Source organism: Micromesistius poutassou (genome assembly GCF_964030765.1).
Source record: "Micromesistius poutassou genome assembly, chromosome: 23".
Classification (NCBI taxonomy): Eukaryota; Metazoa; Chordata; class Actinopteri; order Gadiformes; family Gadidae; genus Micromesistius; species Micromesistius poutassou.
Genome location: NC_140293.1, coordinates 6,410,764 through 6,429,940, shown reverse-complemented (window position 1 = coordinate 6,429,940; position 19,177 = coordinate 6,410,764). Strand labels below are relative to the sequence as shown.

General features: G+C 44.2%; 1 protein-coding gene across 4 annotated transcripts in view; it reads right to left on the bottom strand.

Moving 5' to 3' along the window:
* The window catches only part of ptprda (protein tyrosine phosphatase receptor type Da), a 98,610-nt gene that overhangs the window by 29,037 nt on the left and 50,396 nt on the right, over positions 1–19,177 (bottom strand). For 2 of the 4 annotated variants that reach the window (XM_084487179.1, XM_084487181.1), the window contains exons 6-20: positions 18,413–18,523; positions 15,362–15,631; positions 13,422–14,003; positions 12,939–13,084; positions 12,552–12,696; positions 10,444–10,749; positions 9,370–9,563; positions 8,898–8,924; positions 8,358–8,475; positions 7,240–7,827; positions 6,619–6,719; positions 5,924–6,180; positions 4,572–4,665; positions 2,807–3,016; positions 996–1,156 (exon numbers count right to left, since the gene is read on the bottom strand). In XM_084487179.1, the coding sequence (XP_084343305.1) occupies positions 996–1,156; positions 2,807–3,016; positions 4,572–4,665; positions 5,924–6,180; positions 6,619–6,719; positions 7,240–7,827; positions 8,358–8,475; positions 8,898–8,924; positions 9,370–9,563; positions 10,444–10,749; positions 12,552–12,696; positions 12,939–13,084; positions 13,422–14,003; positions 15,362–15,631; positions 18,413–18,523 (3,310 nt within the window). The remainder of the gene's footprint in view (positions 1–995; positions 1,157–2,806; positions 3,017–4,571; positions 4,666–5,923; positions 6,181–6,618; positions 6,720–7,239; positions 7,828–8,357; positions 8,476–8,897; positions 8,925–9,369; positions 9,564–10,443; positions 10,750–12,551; positions 12,697–12,938; positions 13,085–13,421; positions 14,004–15,361; positions 15,632–18,412; positions 18,524–19,177) is intronic. The other 2 variants (XM_084487180.1, XM_084487182.1) reach the window with 1 other exon arrangement.

The window sequence follows — 19,177 nt, the reverse complement described above, 5'->3', positions numbered from 1 at the left end:
GGTTCTACAGAAATATGCAATACTGTTACGATTCATCGCTGGCCAAAATGAGTGGTCATCTCGGCCAAAAGTACAGCTACAGCGTAATCATTCACATCTAGGCGACGTTAGTGCTAATCTCCACCAAAACGAATTCAGCGGTTTAGAAGAACCACAGCTCTGTTCTCTGCGATTCTGAGAAGGGGGTATTGAAGGGGGAGGAGGTAAACAACCTCCACAGTGCATGTGAACCTGTGCCCGTACGAGTGCACACAGCAGCCAAATGTGCACCAGTGTCCATGCTGTGTGTCTCAGCAAGGTAGTGGTGAGCTAGGGACTGTGCGTGCTGTGAGTGGAGAGAGAGAGGTGGAAGTTGGGGTGGAGGGAGTGACAGAGAGGAGGTGGAGGGGCCAGGGCATCAACTCGGTGGGAGCCTGAGGGGCCTTTAAGCTGCACGGGGACATGAGGAACTGAGTCAGTTCCTAGCCTTCCCACACGGGAGTGATACATGGATGAGAAGCACCCTGTCCCCAATCCCCCTAAACCAAATACTTGTTTTGATTTGCTGTGAAATATACGTTACTGCAGCCTGTTCACTACAGTGCCTGTGTTTGTATGCTGTTGGTGTCGCGATTGTGTTTGAAATTCAGAGGACGTGTGTGTGTGTGTGTGTGTGTGTGTGTGTACGTGTGTGTGACAGGTGGAGCCTAAGAGGCTTGGACTGAGAATATTCCTCCCAGCATGAGAGAATTATCTTGTTGTATGCACTTGGAAGATTTGCATATAATGCATTGTGCAGCCCTGAGTTTGTTTGTGTCTATAGGTGAACGTTGAGGGTGCATATGTGGAGTGACACAAAAAAAATGTGTCCACTTTGCATTTCATGTATTACACAGGTCCCGTCACTTCTGCATCGACCGCAATTCAGGCTAGTCTAATAAAACACTGCGGTCACAATCAATGCAGACTTGTCCTTTCAGGACCATCCTGCATGCCACGCCGTTTCATATCCTCACCTTTTGTAGAGGAGGATCGCTATGACGATGCATATGATGAAGACCACGGCCAGCACCGGGCCCACCACCCAAATAAGCCCTTCCTCCTCGTCCACGATTGGCTGAGGGTCGATACCAGCTGACACGACGGGATCGGAGTAGGGGCTGGTGGCGTACATCGTCTGTGGAACAGAAATGCAGAATAAAAAAACATTGATTTGTTGTAAATCCCACGATACACACAGTACTATAACGTGTGTGTGTGTGTGTGTGTGTGGGGGTGTGTGTGTGTATGGGGAACGCAATGTGCATTGCAAAACATCTTTGCTGGAGGATATTATTAACTATGGTGATATACTGAGGGCTTGCACAAAATATATCACATTTATATCGATGTAGCGGTATGATTGAGGGGCATAATTTATAACACAGAAGCTATATCAATTTAAATAACTGCTCTCTCTTGACAACATACATTTTTACAACGTAAACAAACTCGTACATAAAACCGTGCCTTGGATAAGACTTTAGGGGATATTTTTTCCTGTATTTTTTTGTAACAAAACATCATACATTAACATCATGTATTCCCCTGATATACTATTGACAACTCTGAATAATATGAGACCGGTGATGAAATACCGGTGATGAAATAAAAAAATATGTGTGTGCGTGGGGTGGAGGGGGCGTGGTAAGGCGTCAGATGCAAATCGGGAGGGTATATCTACTGATGGTATGTTGCTCTCTGACATTGGTCAGAGACAAGTTGACGTTTTATGTTGCATGTTCTGAGGAGGTGTTTGCAGTACTGACTCCCTGCGAGTTTTACCTTCCCCTCAAAAAACACCTTACTGGCTAAGACATTAAAACCGCCAATAGACATAATTAGCGTGATTAGCCACTTTAAAGTTTGTGTGTTCCTTCCACAATGGAGCATAGCAAACCATAACGATTGCATTATCTCCTCTGCATGGCCACTTGATTAACTTATTTCCAATTCTGGGGGGGGGGCAGTGAGATAAAAAAATAAAAGCTTTAGGGAAGAGGAAAAAAGGCAATCTGTGCTTCGGTCGGCCAATTGGTAGATTCTACACTGTCCGTCATTACGTTTTTTTCCTCTTATTTTTCCCCGGCTCTACCTGCGAGTTAGTGCGTGAGGATGGGCTTAAGTTTCCCCCTAGCTCATCAAATCCATCATTCCGCCTGAAGCCGCCTAATCAGACCACCTCTCTCTCTCCCCCCCTTCCCCCCCCCCCCCCCCCCCACACACACACTTCCAGAACGCACACTTGCACACCACTCGATCTGCAGAGCTGCAGATAAGGACGACCGGGCACGCAACTGGCCCCTGCAATTAAAGACTAGCCCCCTTATCGAGGCTCCTTACTGGCGATTGGCTTTGGTCTCGGGGGCTTCCCCCACTCAACTAGGGGGGGGGGGGGGGGGAGGGGGAGGGGGGGTAGGCTTTTTAAAGGCATCAGCTGCGTTGCGTTTAAGAGGCGAAGGAAGGGGCCTCAGATGGGTTTGAAGAAATGCATGTCGCCAGGGGACCGTTACTCAAAGTAACTGTCTGGGAAAAAAAAAAAAACTAAAGACAGACGAGGAAGAAGAATGACGAAAAAGCTACCCGGCGTGCAGACACACACCTCTTTGAATATAATTGTTTTGTGTCTGTACTAGAGGCGGTGAAATCAATATCGCTGAAGTCTTTTCATGTGTCCAAGGGAGCGGGGAAGAACAATTTCTTGAGAGAGAGTGAAAGGGAGATGGATAAAGGTGGTGGGATATTTGTTTTGCGATGTATTTATTTCTGTATATACGAGTACACTCACGTTCTCAGACATCTCCAGGATGGCCAGCACAAAGAAGATGTACTCGTGGCCATTCTGGAGCTGCTTGTTCTCAAATTCTCCGTAGGTCTTGGCGTCGCCCAGGGTGAACTCGGTGGGCAGGTCCTTGAAGTAGGCGGCGATGTAGGCCCGGGGCTCCGTCTGACGCTGGAACCGGAGGCCCCTGCTCGTGCGGTTGATCTCTTTCAACAGCTGAAATTACATTAAAATGTTAATTAACTGTAGTTAATTCAGTCTTTTTGTGATTCAGATTCAATTTCAATTCAATTTGTGTGGTTCTCAGCTTTGGACCAAAGCAAATATCCAACGCTGAGATTTTCATTGAAAAACGTGATGAAAAAAAAAATGGCCTGTGTGGGTCTGAAACTATGCATATAGCTTTATGGATGGCATGCATTGAAATATAGTATAATCCCAGTGCAAGTGATGGGTTGCTATGTAGGCTCTGGTAATATGTATACACTGCCTATATGTATAGACAGTTTAAAGATAAACAAGGAGCTTGGATAGACACAATTTCAGTTATACGCAAACAGCATCTATTGCTACTCTATTTCAGTACATTGTCCGCCTTCTGTGAATGTGTATAGACGTGGGAGTGTGTGTGAGTGTGTAGCCACGTGAAGGACTGCAGAGTGTGTACGTGCACTGTGTGTGTGTGTGTGTGTGTGTGTGTGTGTGTGTGTGTGTGTTCCTATGCGTGCACTGTTTTTGCTCCAGGCCTGTAGGTCCTCAATCAATGTCTTCAATCATTTCCCCTGTCAACACAGTTAAATCTAGCTGCCCTTGGGAAAAAGTTGTGAAAAGGTGAGTGCTGATATTGACAAACAAATAAATTCTGACAGTCTGACTTCTTTTGGGCAACCGGGCAAGGCTCACAGACACGAGCTTGAAGGCAGACGCCATAAACCCACTGTCTAGGTGAGACACAATGCAGTCTTTATCATTCATGACAAGTTAACAACTCAGAAATTAGCTAAAAAAACATTAACAAAAGACACGTGGCTGTTCTGCTAGACATATAATCACATTTAAAAGAGGGGTGTTTAGGTCACATTGCGTTCCTTCGTGACATACACGATTGGTCGTACAAGGAGCTTATTGAGGAAGGCAACGCACCATTTTCTGATTAACACATTCATGCGTTTGCATGAACACGTTTACATATACATAAAAATACATAAAAATACATAAAATACATAATCATTATAAATGGTGCACTTTCCGAATTGTTCCAAAAAGCTGCATGCCCATCCATTGGAGCACATGCGACACGCACACACACACGCACACGCACGCCGGCACATTATCTCGGGTGGTTAAATAGAAAAGTTGTCGAGGACTTTTGCATAACCAGCGGCTTAGCCTGTCCCTAATTTTGTTTCCAGGAACGAGTGCAGGGACGCAAAGACCTGATGCAGCTCTTCATGTAATTACCGTACAGACCCGCACAGAAGGGGGTGTGGGGAACGAGCTGCAGTGCACTCCATCGCTACTCAATGCAGCTCTTGTCGTAGGAGAAAATGCTATTTGCGGCAATCAGCAAGGCCCTCTCCTATGCCTTTTTCCCTGTACCGCTGCCACAGGGAGCCCGATTTCTACATCTCACCCAGCCTCGAGCACACAGTGTTTGGCTTAGTAATGCATGTAAATGAACGGTTCTGTTCCTTATCTGTCCCCTGTGTTTTGCACATATTGTGGCTTTGAATCACGCTGGGTAAACAGCGGCCATAACCACAACACCTACCTCCTCCAGGTTCATCTCGTCCGGGTTGTCCCAGGGTTTGAAGAACTTGCCCGTCCGTTGCTTCTTCAGCGGGACCACCACGATGTAGAATCCCCTGTGGGCGAGCACACACCACCATCTTGAGTGAAAACGTTTCAGGAAGGACATTGTTTCTTTAACAAATCACATCAAAGCCAAATCATTCCTAATAGATAAATCACAGCAGGTCTGAGATAAAACAAAAGGGAAATCCGCACAGAGCCATTGTGAAGCTTTGAAACGGTACACCACACACACATTCTGTTTGTTTTACAAAGAGTCGCTGGCCTTGGCGGATGCGGCATCGAGATAAGGAGGAAAAAAAAGTTAATATATTAGCATTATGCGCACAGAACTCAGGGACCACTCTTTCATCTCGAAGAGTCCCACAGTGAGCTAATTAGGCGGGCTCTTGATGTGCACAAGAGAAAGATGGAATTAAAATGATTTTTATCCCCTCAGCTGGGGCGGCAATGGAGATAATGGTCTCTGTCTTTTTTTTTCGGCGGGAATTTCTGGTTGGGCAAAGCCCTAGCTGGTGTTAGCCAAGCTAGTGTTTTTGTGTGTGGCAGCCATTAGCCTGCCACACTAATTAGCTTAAATCCTGGCATGACAGAGGCACGGCCAAGTGCACCGGCTGGAAACAAAAAGAAAATAAACAACAAAGATCGACTTGAAGTGCAAGTTTGGAGTCTAGTGAGACAATCCAACAGGGCTTTGTTTGTTTTGACTCTAACCAACTTTATAGAGCTTAGTAGGATCCGTAGGCTTAAGTGATGCTGAGTTACATCATGTCGGTACACATACATGAATTGGGGCAGATGTGATGTCTAGCAACACTTAACAATACAACATTTAGATTGAGCTTATTAAAGTTCCCTTCTGCTTTGAGAAGATTCTGTAACTTTGTTTAATGTCACACTTACTAATGAAGAAAGTCTAGAGGTTTCGGTGTGGCGACTCCAAGCCGAAAGGGGCACATATTTGTATTCTATTTTTATTCTTAAGCGTGAGCATCAATGTTTTTTTGACTTTAGTAGCTCAAACGCACATGGGTCGGAGATGACGTGTTTAATAACACTGTCGTGTTTGTGATGTTCTCTGCCTTTGTAGTAAATGAGCTAGTCAAGTGATGGTATTGGATCTGCGCAAAGACTTGAGTAATCGGCAATACCCGATACTGAATTTTAGTATCGGAGGAATTTCCGATAATGGTATCGGTATCGGAACAACTCTAGTCCCAACCCTATCAGCTCATGAACGTATGCGTCTCAGGAAACGACTGAAAAGCAGTTACGGGTCGACTCCTAAACAGCCTCGAGGTCCTCTCTCACCTGACTTTCTCGGTGGTCAGCACGGGCGGCAGCTGGACGGTCACCATGCCGTCGGAGTTGGTCTTGCCGACGAGGTTTGGCTTGGTCCGCAGGATGTCCGGGGCGGTCATGGTGGCGACGCGGTGCTGCAGGCCCCCGGCGCTGTTCCCCCGGTTGGTGAGGAGGAAGGAGTACTGGGTCTCCGGCTGGAGCCCCGTGATCAGCTTCTGGGTGATCTTACCGTCCACCTCCACGCTCTGCCCGTTGTCGTACAGGATCTGGATGTGTTGGAGTTGTAGTCTTTAATACCATAAACTACAACCATAACCTATATATAGATCTATCTATGCATTTATATATATATATATATATATCTATCTCTATATCAATCTCTCTATACATATATTATCTATCTATCTATGATATTTCTATACACATATATATATATGAATATCATATTTCTTTAGTTGTTGTGAATAGAAGTAGCCTACCAGTGCTTTCAAATCATATCAATATGTTGCTATTATTGAAAATGTAGTTAATATCGCTCTCACAATATGACAAGCACTTTCTTATTAGTTCACTTTTAATCCCTCTACATTGAAGACACCGGCCTTGTCGTTACAACTAATTGTAACGACAGCATAGAGCAGCCGTATTCTCTTTCACATATCTGACGTTCCTGAAGTGAGCCGGCTGGGAGAGACGTGACTCACGGTGAAGGGCTGGGCCGGGTTGTAGTTCTCGGGGATCTCCCAGGTGAGCAGCACAGACGTCTTAGTGGCGGCCTTCACATGAAAGTTTTTTGCAAACACTGCTAAAAGAAAGGGGGAGCAGAAGATTTAGACACAAATCACAAACAACTTTAGTGGTCATCCACCAAAGGAGCTTCCCGCCCGCCCCATGCATGCTTACCTGAGCATGAAGCCCGACTGAAATACACCGGGTGTTTCAGCACTATATTAAGGCTTACCAAACCCCAACCCCCCCCTTCTTACCTGCTGACCAACAGCTTCAGCGTATAAAATGAATGGCTGACCTTTGCTTGGCTGACAACACAAGGGACAACACATACTTACTTTACGCTTTTGGTTAAATCGTTTTTTTCTCTTTTTTGCAGTGCGACTAAATATAGAACAAAAACGAGAGGCTTTGATTGGTCGATTGGTTGTTGTTTTTTCACGGTTCGGCCGTTTTTGTAGAGATGGCTGCTTTTTTGGCGAGATTACAAGGACGAGCTGGTTTTAAACAAAGGGTGGAGGAGTGAAGAAGGGGGAGGAGGAGGAGGAGGAGGAGGAGGAAGGGAGGCGGGGTAGTCTTTTCGGGAATGGTCCTACCTTGATCAAGAGGCTGTGTTCTGAATTGCACACTGGGGCTATAGGGCCCGGGGCCCTTGCTGGTGAAGGCACACATTTTGATATCATAAGTTGTGTCGGGTCGGAGGCCGTCCAGGATGACGGTGGACTCGGGCGCCGTGATGAAGAGCTCGGAGGGGCTGCGCGGGCTGTTGATGTCCTTGTACTGCAGGGCGTACTTCACCACGTTGCCGTTGCGCTCTGCCAGCAGCAATGGCTTCCAGCTCACCTGAATGGTGGTGGTGGTGGCCCCCTCGGCCGAGATGCTCTGAGGGTAGCCGCTGGGCACATCCTCGTTGGTGGTCACCTCCTTGACCGTCTCCTCGCCGAACCCCACCTTGTTGCGGGCGGACAGGCGGAAGGTGTACGAGGCGCCCTTGTGGATCTCCTTGGTGGTGTAGTGGTTCTCCCGCTCTGGGAACTCGATCACCGTCAGGGGGTCCACGTCTTTGCGGCCGAAGCGGAGGCGGTACCCTTGCAGGGGGCCGTGGGTGATGGCCGGGGGGTGCCATTGGAGGAGGGCCGTGCCCATGTTGGTGGTGCTGACCATGAGTCTGGGTTTGTCGGGAACTGAGAACAGAGGTAAGAAAAGGTGATGTGATGATTGCTGATTTTCCGGCACCACCTGCAATACTGTTTAAATTCATCCTACCAGCAGTGTAAGTATACAACGAGATGCAGGTTAACTCTAAAGTCCTGAGCACAAAGTTAAGGGAACAAAAATAACATAATAATTCTCAATATTATTTTGGTCTTGCCATTTTTTGTATTTTTATATAGATCTGCTCTACGTATTTATCATCCATTTCCAATTCACACTGTCATCGTTCTGCCAGCATGTGCTGCCTTACAGCAAAATGGCAGAATATGTCACGCACACAGTGAGCTGTTCAACTCTCTGGCACAACTCTCATAAAAGAAGAAAATTACCCTTTTCCTACCATATTCTTTTATGATGCCCATAATAGCTACAATTAGCCATCCAGGTAGAAGAGAAAGACAAGACAAGAGAAAGACTTTTGTCTCTGCCCACTCCACCAGGTGGGTGCCTATAGGTGTCTGTGGAGGACCCAGGGTGCAGGCATACAGCTCCCACCTACCTGCCCCAGTGGTTGTGATGAGTTTGGGCTTGCTACGGGCTCCGTCGCCTTTGGTTGTGTAGGCAGCAACCGCCACTGAGTAGGTGGTCTCAGCTTGTAGCTCTGTGATGACCATTTCCTGTAGCAGAGAAAAGGGTATGTTATTAGAGCCTGTACCTGCCCACTCCAAGTGCATTGTGTGAGGTTTTATTGTCTAAGCCTGATCCTCTTAAAGGATACATAGTAAAATTGATGTATCTTCTATAATTTGAAAAGTATTATAGTACTCAGTGAGTGCTGCTGTGTGATAGTTTGTGGTAAAGACAAGAAAAAATATATATTCTTCTTCATCTATTTAAAAAATTCACTTTACCATCTGCGATTCAGCATCTGCTGTTTCGAGGTGAGTGTTCATTTAACAGTCTTTGAGCAAAAAGTAAATAACCATCTGTCTACTTTACAGTGGCTGAAACAGCACACAATGATTATGAATATGCCTGTCTTGTTTCATTATTAGATAATAATAATATTAAGTATTATATAAGTCTTGTATCCACTCACGTGTTCAGTTGAATCATCATATTCCCACTGGTTTTGGAAAGAAAAAGGAACAAAATCAAAGATTTGTACTGTACATATAAAAAGCGCCTCAAATGCAGACGACTGAATGAATGCATCTTTGACTTGAAAACAACATACAAGATAAAACGCAACATGATCGATGTGTCTAATTAGATCGCCACTGCCGTGCTGAGTAACATTAAGAAGTCATTAGTATAATTACCGGATCAATAATCTTTAATAATATCTAATTTCTTAGATTAGAGCATTTTTCTTTTCACTACATAAGTAGGGCAACCAACTTTCTATACAAACGACTTGACTGCGGCTGTTTGGGAGAGACTTTGAGTCAAGGTTAGGGGCATAGAGGGGAAAAGACAAAGAAAGACAGAGAGAGATTGTTTGTGTGTGTGTGTGCAGTGTCTGAGAGAGATGAGGCAGCTGGCTGAGGAGGAGGAGGCTGCTACTATACCTGGGCGTCATCGATCAACATGTCCTTGATGACTGGCTGTCCCATGGGCTCCCCATTAAGCATCCTGACATAGTGCACCTGGTACCCTCGGATCTGACCGTGCTGCTTGGTGGGCATGGGCGAGCGCCACATCACTTTAATTGACGAGGAGTTGACAGCCTCCACCTCAACTTTACGAGGTGGCCCGCTGGGCACTGGAGGAGGAACACCATGGGATAATAAGAGAGAGAGGTCACAATTATAGAAAACCCCCCTTTCCACCTTTGTGTTAACACCCGGCCGAATCCAGGGGGTAAAAATGTGGGCGTGTGGAGGAAGGGGTCAAAAATTAGAAAATGCAGCTAACTGCACCCATCACCATATTTAGATCAATTTTTCAACAATGGCAAGGAAAAAGGAAAAGCAACGCCAAAGGCAGGTCTGACACCAATCTCGTAACATTACAAAAATGATTAGTGGATTTTAAAAACATGGAATAAAAATGTTTTGTCAAAATAGAAAAATGAAGCCAAAGTTGGGTGCTTCAAATGCTTGAAGCACAGCAAGAATTTTGGCTATGAAGGGCAAGGGGGAAAAAATGGATTCAAAATGATTATATCACATGAGCAAAAACATTTACAAAAAAATTGGCCTTGAACAAAATTCCTTCCACCTTGTCTTATTCCCACTGTCCAGAAAGCTGTAGCTCCTACAAAAAGCCAAAAACAGTTGTAGCTTCAAAAATTGTACGAAAAAAAAACATCGGACAAAAATAAAAATGACAGTGTAGACAGGAAGTGAGAGGCCGTCGGATCAAAAAGCCATACCATTTGTTGAAATTGATTCGAGTTGAAAAAAAAAAAGTTTCAGAAAAAGCCACCTTTCAAAAAGTATTAAAAAAGAGAAGAAAAGAAAGCTAATTCCAAGTGGGAATTGATTTGAAATGTCTCAAGCGTTAGTCATATTAAAAGCAGCCAGGGGGGGTTAGAAGGGAGGCAGGAACTGTAGATTAATGGCGATGCTATTAGTAACTGTCAAGGGGATTGGGTTAAACCGGGCTTTTGCAGCTGGGCCTTGTCAGAAACGCACACATACCATCCTCCTCTGTCCGTATGAGCCGGGGCAAGCTCTCCGGTCCGGCTCCGACATCCGTGTGAGCAGTGACAGTCACGCTGTATTCCGTCCATTTCTCCAGGTTTTCCAGAAGGTACGTCAGGTTTTCCGGAGGAATGTCCAAGGAGTCGTGCGTGGCTGTGTCCTCTCCGTCGGGGGCCCAGTAGTGAACAGTGTACTTTGTTATGATCCCGTTCTGAGCCTCGATGGGCGGCGGGCCCCAGACCACCATGATGCTGGTGGAACTGGGGCTGCTGCACGTGACGTCTTGGGGAGAGCCTGAGGGCTCTGATTGTTCCATCGTCAGAGTTTTTTTTTCGTTGGGTTTTGTTTTGTTTGGGGCACAGTTTGTTTTGAGGGGGGGTTGACATTTTTTGGGGGGGATGGGAGGAGGCAGGGGCGGGGTTGAATGATGGTGGTGGTGATGATGAATAAAAAATAAAAAGGAAACAAAATAACACGAAATGAGGAAAAAACCACAAACATGTGCGAAAATGAATTTGACGACAATGGTATAAATCGCTAACAAAAAGCAAAGTAAAAGGTAAAGACCAATATGAAACAACGTGAGTGGTATATGTGTGATGTATGCATGGATTTGTGAATGGACAGCTCTAGAATATTAAACCTACCTTAGTGAAAAAAATATATTGGCAATAACTCAATCTGACAATTGATCAATGTCTAGGATTTGCCCCAAATAATTATGAATCCTTAATAAGTTTGAGCCTCAAATAAATTTAAAATCATGATACTAATAATGACAAATTGTGCAAGCAGTTACCATCAATCCAAAAACATAAAGGTTGATGTGTCACTTAATTCATAGGAAAAATCACCAACCTTTCCGAAGCCTGTTGGTTTGTGGTAAAAGCCTGATATTCAACAGAGAGCTCCCCAAGAAGACATGACTGAATTAATAGACTCTAAGCACGTTGACATGCACTGTTACTTTATCGTACGTCATAATTTACCTCTGCACCTACATCAAGGAACACACTGCGTCGTTTCCACTTCGATACCTACCTTCCCCTCTGCCCTAGTCATTCAAAGACCTCTGATTAAATCTTTTGCGGAGCAAAAGAGGATTTTTCCAGATTCGTCTCTTATACGTACCCACTGTCATTTGAAAACAATTGTTATATTTCACTTGAATATACCCAAGATACACGACAATGCAGATCTTTCTATGAGCATTTCCTATACAAATATACAGTATATTTAAGCAATATATCATGACAGGCTGTGGTATGTGCTCATTATACCACAGTTAAGGGGCGTTGTCCGTCCCGACACGCAGCGGAGGGACGGCACTGAACGGGCGTCATAGCTGTGTGTATATGCTCAATATACAACAGTTGGGAACCAATCAGATCGCTTGATTTAAGCCACCCGTTTTTATAAAGATATATACGCCTCTCCCTACCTCCCTCCCTTAAATACCTCTCAATGCCCCCTCCAATCAGACCTAATAAGGGCATCCATTTTGTCTTTCCTGTCCTTAATGTTGATTTTGAAGTAGAAAGCATAGCATAGAAAGTTCTGCAAGCCTGCAAGTGTTCAGTGTATTCAGTTCTGCTGATGTGATGTCAGGAGACAAGGTTCTGTTTTTTATTTATAGACCGGAAAAAAATAAATAAGCTCTTCCGAAACAAGTAGATGACAGTGTGTATTAGGGATCATATAAATAATGCAATATGTTATATGCCCACATCAGAATGTTTTTGCACAACAAAGGTAGTGTTTTTCTATGATAACCTTGCCACCAGACATCACAAGAAAGGTCAGGTGTCTATTCAAAGTGAATAGGGAATGGCCAAGGGCACATCAGATACAAATAAAACTAACCTCGATTGGCCTTATTTCTGTTTTTACATTTGAAATGCATCACCACGTAAGGCATTGTGTGCCTTGTTGAAATAATTTCAGTTAATTTTTTTTTAACAGCTTGGCTTTCTGCACATGTACAAAAAGTGATGCATTTGAAATGAAAGCTCTATATATGCATATTGTCCACCACTGTCCATAAGTTGTTAAAGACTTTCGGCACAATCTCCGTATTTAGAGGTCAGATAAGGAAGGGGACCTACGTGTTTGTGGGGTTTCAGCGGATATCTCGTTGGTGTACGCCCCGTCGCCATGTTTGCTCCGGGCCGCGAGCTGGAAGGTGTACGTGGTGAAGGGTTTCAGGTCCTTCAGGAGGTACGAGGTGGTGGGCTCGAAGCTGATCCGTTTCTGTAGGGGGAAGGGGGCATTCTTTATGTCTTCACTTGTTTTACAATAGCAGGGTGTCACATGACGTTCCAAGTGGAGCCATTGTCTTGGTGCTTTTTCATCATTTTAATAATAAGAAGAATGATGAACTCTGTGAATCACTTGCAATTAAACAGGATTGCATTTTGTATGGGATGATTCAGTATGATTCAGAGTTCATGAAGTTTAGAGTTCAATGAAATGTACTGAAAGCAGCTAGTTACCTCCTCCTTGTCGTCCCTCTTCTTGTACAGCAGTTCGTACCCTAGGATCTGGTTGTCCTGCCCTGTCTGTGCTGGGGCGATCCAGGACAATAAAATGCTTGTTTCTGACTTGGCTTCTCCTTTGAAGTCGGTTGGCTGTGAAGGAACTGCAAAATAGATTGACGCAGAGAGAGTGTTGTCGGTTACTACAAAATGCTGACCAAGACATCACTCAAACGTCTGCATTCAGACCTTATATTAAAGGTGCAGAGTGTAGGATTTAGTGCATACCCCCAAAATTATAATTTTCATGGAAATATACAATAATTGAAACACACTTATGGATATTGTATTGCATTCCTGCCTAGTCTGTTCCGTTAGATGCCATTTAATTTGACACTTTAAGTATACAAGTGAATATTCATAATACAAAGGTCTATTCAATTCAATCGTGATATCTTATCTACGAGTCCCAAAGACTGTTAAACAGTTTCACGACCCTACCTCCGGTCTTGGCGATGATCTGGAGGTCAGGAGAGAGGGGTCCGTCGCCCACCGAGGTGTAGGCCAGCACCTTGATGTAGTAGGTCTTGTTGGGTATCAAGCCCTGGATGGTGACAAAGTTGGACCCCCGGACGATCTGCTTCTCCCACAGGTTGACGTGCTGGTTAGAGTCCATGGTGTAGTACACCCTATAGCCCATGATCTGCCCGTTGGCCTCCTCGGGCTCGTCCCAGTGGATGACCGCCGTGGTTGCGCTCAGCATGCGACCCCTGACCTGTCTGGGTGCCGTGCTGGGCGCCTGCTCCGCCGTCTTGGCCTCGATGGCCTCACTGGGTGGGCCGCGGCCGATGTTGTTCACCGCCACCACGCGGAACTCATAGTTTGAGTAGGGGCTGAGGCCGCCCACGCTGTAGCGCGTGGTGGCCACGCCGTCAATCTCCTTGTACAGGTCCTCCGACGACTTGGACTTGTGCTGGATGATGTAGTAGGCCACTGGTTCGGGGTTCCCCGAGTCCCAGGTCAGCGTGATGCTGGTGGCGGTGCGCTCCGTCACCACGGGAACCCCCGGGGACTTGGGTAGTGCTGGTTTGAAAAATGAAAATAATAATAAAGCAGCAGAGTCAAAAGAGGAATGGACCTTTGTTTTAATATATGCCATTTAAGACACATGACACATGCGCAAACTGCATGTGTCAATGACAATATATGTTTCCATCCTAAACCTAAGAATGAAAGAAAGATCATGTGGGTTTAGGTGCCTCCCCGCTTGTGTTCGAAAGAAAATAAAACCTTGAAAGGGTTCCTAGGTGCCATTAATCTGGGGATTTCCTAGTGTTTATCTCCTTAATAATTTAGCAGTAAAAGTTATGTCTTTAATTCCCCCTCACTGGCAGCCCACTGAGATATATCAGGGCAATATATTGTCTTTATATGCCACCTGAAGCGTGCTCTGGCTGAGGACTGCTGCCAGCCACCGTTATATTCTGACAAATATCACCATGTTATGGCTGCTGCGGAGAAAAAAGAAAAGAAAAACTAAGCTGGAGTGTTTGTGCATCATTCTGTCTGGTGTCATGGCATGCAGCAACGCTGGAACACAAATCATCCAGATCTCTCCAGCGAGACGCTGCCTAGATGTGATTACCCCCTCTGATAACTGGCATGTCCTAAGAGGATACCAAACAATACCCACTGTTATTTTTTTCAAACAACCCCTCAGCTCACGCTTTCGCGTACACAAGTGGTGAGTGGGGGGGCTCTCCAGGCTTGGTGAGAGATAAGCGTTACGCTGCGTTCCCGATCGGGTGAGTAAGGCACGGGGGATGTAGGGTCTGTGTGCCAGGACTTGTCTACGGCTTAAGGCTAGATCTTCAGCAAACGATTCATGGTGTCAGGAAGGGGTTTTTAAAAACGACCACACGGATATATCTTTATCCAATGCGAGCATGTACGCATTAAACTAGACTTCAAACGTGACTTGAAGGGAGCCTTTTAGCGTTGTCGTTTATGTAAAGACACTAAGTGTTATGGATGTATGTCTTCAGGGTGCAGTTAGGGGTAAGGGCATCTCTCTTAGGTTTGACAGACATTGGGGGTCGAACCCGGAAGCCTTCTTACATTTACATTTAGGGCATTTGGCAGACACTTTTATCCAAAGTGACTTACAATAAGTACATTTGTCAGAAGAAAGAGTATATATATACAATATATCGCTGTTGGTACGGTAAGGATGTTCATAGAACAAAGTGCTTGGCACAAGTCCTGGCGACACACAAGTCCTGTCGGTACCGACTGTACCGACAGCGGTATATTGTTCTTTCTTCTGAAAAATTATTTAAAAAATTTAAAATTAGATCAAATAGACAGTCCTGTACTCGATATGACACCTGTGATCACTGGACTCATGTTTTGATCGGCACCAACCAGGCATCCGTCTTTACCTTTCACTGTAATCTGCGCCACGGCCTCGATCACCCCCAGTGTGGACATGGCCACGCACGTGTAGTTGGCTGACTGGCGCACGTCGGTGAGCTCCAGCACGTTGCGGCCGATGGGCATGTCGTCCTCGGGGGTCAGGTCTTCGGCGCCCAGCATCCACTTGACGTAGGGCATGGGCGAGCCCACCGCCACGCACGTGATGTTGACGCTGCCGCCCGGCATGATCTCGTTGTCCGTGGGCGGGATGGAGAAGCGTGGTGGGACCCGGCGGACTGGGGGAAGACAAAGTTGATTCAAAAACCGGGAGGTAAAGACAGGGATTCTGGAACATAATGGGTATACCGATACAAATATGCACAAATATAGTGTTGGTAACGGGGCTGAAAAATTGGATGAAATAACAATAACAGTAAAAGCGTTTATTAAAACCACATTTTGGACTTGTGGAAATATACCAACGTAGAACTGTGACAATCATGCACAAAAATATGATATGACTACTCGATGTGAATAGAACAGCACATACAATACTGGATGGTCAAAATAGATTGCAGAGTTGAATGGCAACCTGTTTTTATGCTGCACGGCCCCAGTTGATGTGAATGAATGTGTCACATACACACATACACATACTGATACCGTTCAGAAAGGGACACGCACCACAATGGAATGTAAACAGTGTTTGCTTTTGTGCTCATCAGGCTTCCCACAAAAGCCGATGCACGTTGCAAACTAATTGGGTTTCAAATAAGAAAAACACAAAGGATTCAAAAAATGTTTAAATGACTGCGATGGATCCATGCCTATTGGATGAAACACTGTTCTCTTTTACTGACACGTTATATAGAGAATCTATGTTAAGGAGTAGAGCACAATGGACATAAAAGCTATTGCAGACTATTTCAAGTCATATTTCTTCAACGGTTTCAGATTTGCACTGCTGCAACACCCAATGGAAAGGGTTCACAGGGTCAGTCAAATATGGTTCATTCTTTATAATTTGGTTTGACGACTTGCATTGGGAATGCATAAATCTTGCCGAGAGTGGTAGGATGCAAGGCAAAATGGAAAGGATCACAACGTCAAAATTTAAGGCATGAGTTCAGTGTTACTGCTTATGAATATTCAGACTCACTGTGTTTTCTGTGAAGATACCATTACTGACCAACACTCATATACAATATCGAATTTTGATACGATGTGCGTTACTCTATGTACATATTTTGCGCCGCATTTAGATGACTGTCCCGATGTCATCTGCCAACCTTTTGAAGGGCTTGTTATGCCGAGCAGATTGCACCTCTCCAGAGAGGAAATCAACAGCAGAGGAACTCGTTGCATTATTAAATACAACTTTTATCACCTTCTATATTTAATTAATATCCAATTGGCTTGTGTTACCCCGCTATGGAGTGTTCATCCTGTTAATTCGATCATTACATTCGTCGAGCATTAACAATAATGACTCAAACACATAATTCTTTCATCCTAGGGTTGAGTCACTCTCATCAGAGGAAATGTATTTTTCTCTGGGGGAAAGGGGGAATATTACCGCTCAGCAAAATGTAATTTGCTGTAAAAGCAGAGGGGGGCATTTCAACCACAATGTTATATGTGTGAGTGAGTGTCATTTATTTATTTATTTTTAACTGCGTAGTATTTAGTAATTTTATTGTGAAAAGCTAGGCATAAATGTTTTCATATTTTAGTGGTCCTTACACATTACTGCCAAACCTTTTGTGCTGCTGTTTATCAAACTCACCAAGCAGGAACACTGACAGGTGTAAGGGGAAGACATTCAATTTGAGCGTTACCGGGTGACCATGCAAACAAACTCCCGCCAAAAGATGCAAATACCATTTCCCCTCCCGCCCAGTTTCCAAGATTTAAAGTTGTGTGAGCATGCAGTGTGTGTTATGTAGTCAAGCATTCAGTCAAGGATCGGGAGTCTGCCATTTTCACTGGGTGCCACGGACACAGAATGTGCGACAACGCTTGAAAATTATTCGGAAATTGCATCGGATATTAACACTGTAAAATAAATGATGATACAGCTATGGTGCCATGGAAAATATGCTCACATGAATCACATTTTGAGGCTTTGGTGGAAAACAAATGATTTATCATTTTGGGTTTTAAAAAGTGAAAGCACCAACCTTCTCGTAGCTCTGAGGGATGTTTAGGGTTTGATGCAGAGCAAAAATAAAACGAGGGAAGGAGAGAGACAAGGGAAACACAGAGAGTAAAAACGCCATAATCAAGGAGGTCAAATGCTATGACAAGAACTGAAGGACCCTCTGTTTCAAAACGGTTGAGAGCTGGGATCTTCCCTGGCCCCTTTTCTGTAAATGTTTAAAGTTATTTATTATTTATTTATCCCATCCAACTCATTTGGATGAGCTTACATTCCTTTTGACACCATCTTGTATAAGCACATAATGTATGTAGGCCTTCTTTAAACACTAATGTGCAGAAATATATAAACAGAATTTGGTAATGTTTTTTACTAATTTACTAAGCTGCACTTTGTTATTCGTTCCTTTTTTTATTATGAACGAAAAATGTGAAATAAGGCGGTCCTTCAAGAGGAGTGAAACAAAAGACACAATTTGGAAGGATCTGTTAAACTACTTGGTGGAAAGGACACACACAACATTCAAAATCTAGGGGCAGATGGCAGAAAGTGGTGTCCACCACGTTTCGTTAAAACCGTCAGGCGTGATTAGTAGGTAAAAACAACAAGCGGTTAAGTCATTCAAGTTAAGACTTTGGATAATAATTTAGAGGAGAAGAAAAACAATTAGCATAGCAAACAGGTTCAAATTGACACAGGTAGGTTGAGTGCAAAAACCCCCACCCCCAAAAAAAAAACCTCCATACCATAATTACCTTCTTCACATGTGTTTGCAGGATGCAACCAAGCCAACCGTGGTTCGAGGTTCAGACTCAGTTCCGTGACTCCACATCATTCATATTATTCAATATTTTAACTGTTGATATTCAGTCAAACGTGTACATGAACCTCTTGACTGATGATAACCGCAGCTTCCTACCTCGGACATACAGATTGGCGGGAGCAGAATAGCGTGTCCCATCATTGTTGGTGGCCACACATTCATACTTTCCCTGGTCGGATTCCTCGCTCTGCTCAATCTGCAGGGCCCCTAGTTGAGAATAACAATGGATGCAGGAAGATAATTGGTTAAAATCGTGACCGTATCAAAAAATTAAATGAGAACATGCTTCAAAAGGCGATTATCCCTTTGTTTTTTTTCCTTTGGCTCTGCCCAATTAAAAGTCGGTACTGTGGCAGTATAAATGGAAATGTCAAGAAATCATTGAATCCTAAACCACCCTGAGTTGCATATCTTAAAGAGTTGCCAATTTATTGTTTCACATATCGGGAATTTACATTACAGTTTAAAGTTGTAAGTAATTCAAGGTTATTCCCCATTTTATCATATCTTCAGAAATATCCACTGTTCACATACTGTGAGATTGGAGGCTTCAAACCTTGCACATGCAATTAAGGAGAGCTGTTCCTGGGAACAAGGCCAGACAGACTATGTGAATAAATGCAAATGTAATAATATTAACAAGGCTCAACTTGCATTATTAATTGTATTAATGCTATATTTGTATCATCTTTGATGACTTTGCAAGAGAGAACAAAAAAAACATTCAAATATTGAATTATCTATGCCATATTAAATCATCCTAAAGCCTGTATGTATGCATATGCATATTATGAGGATAATTATCTAAGCTAAATAATTCAAATTTCAGGTGAGGTATAGGGACGAGACCTACAATATACA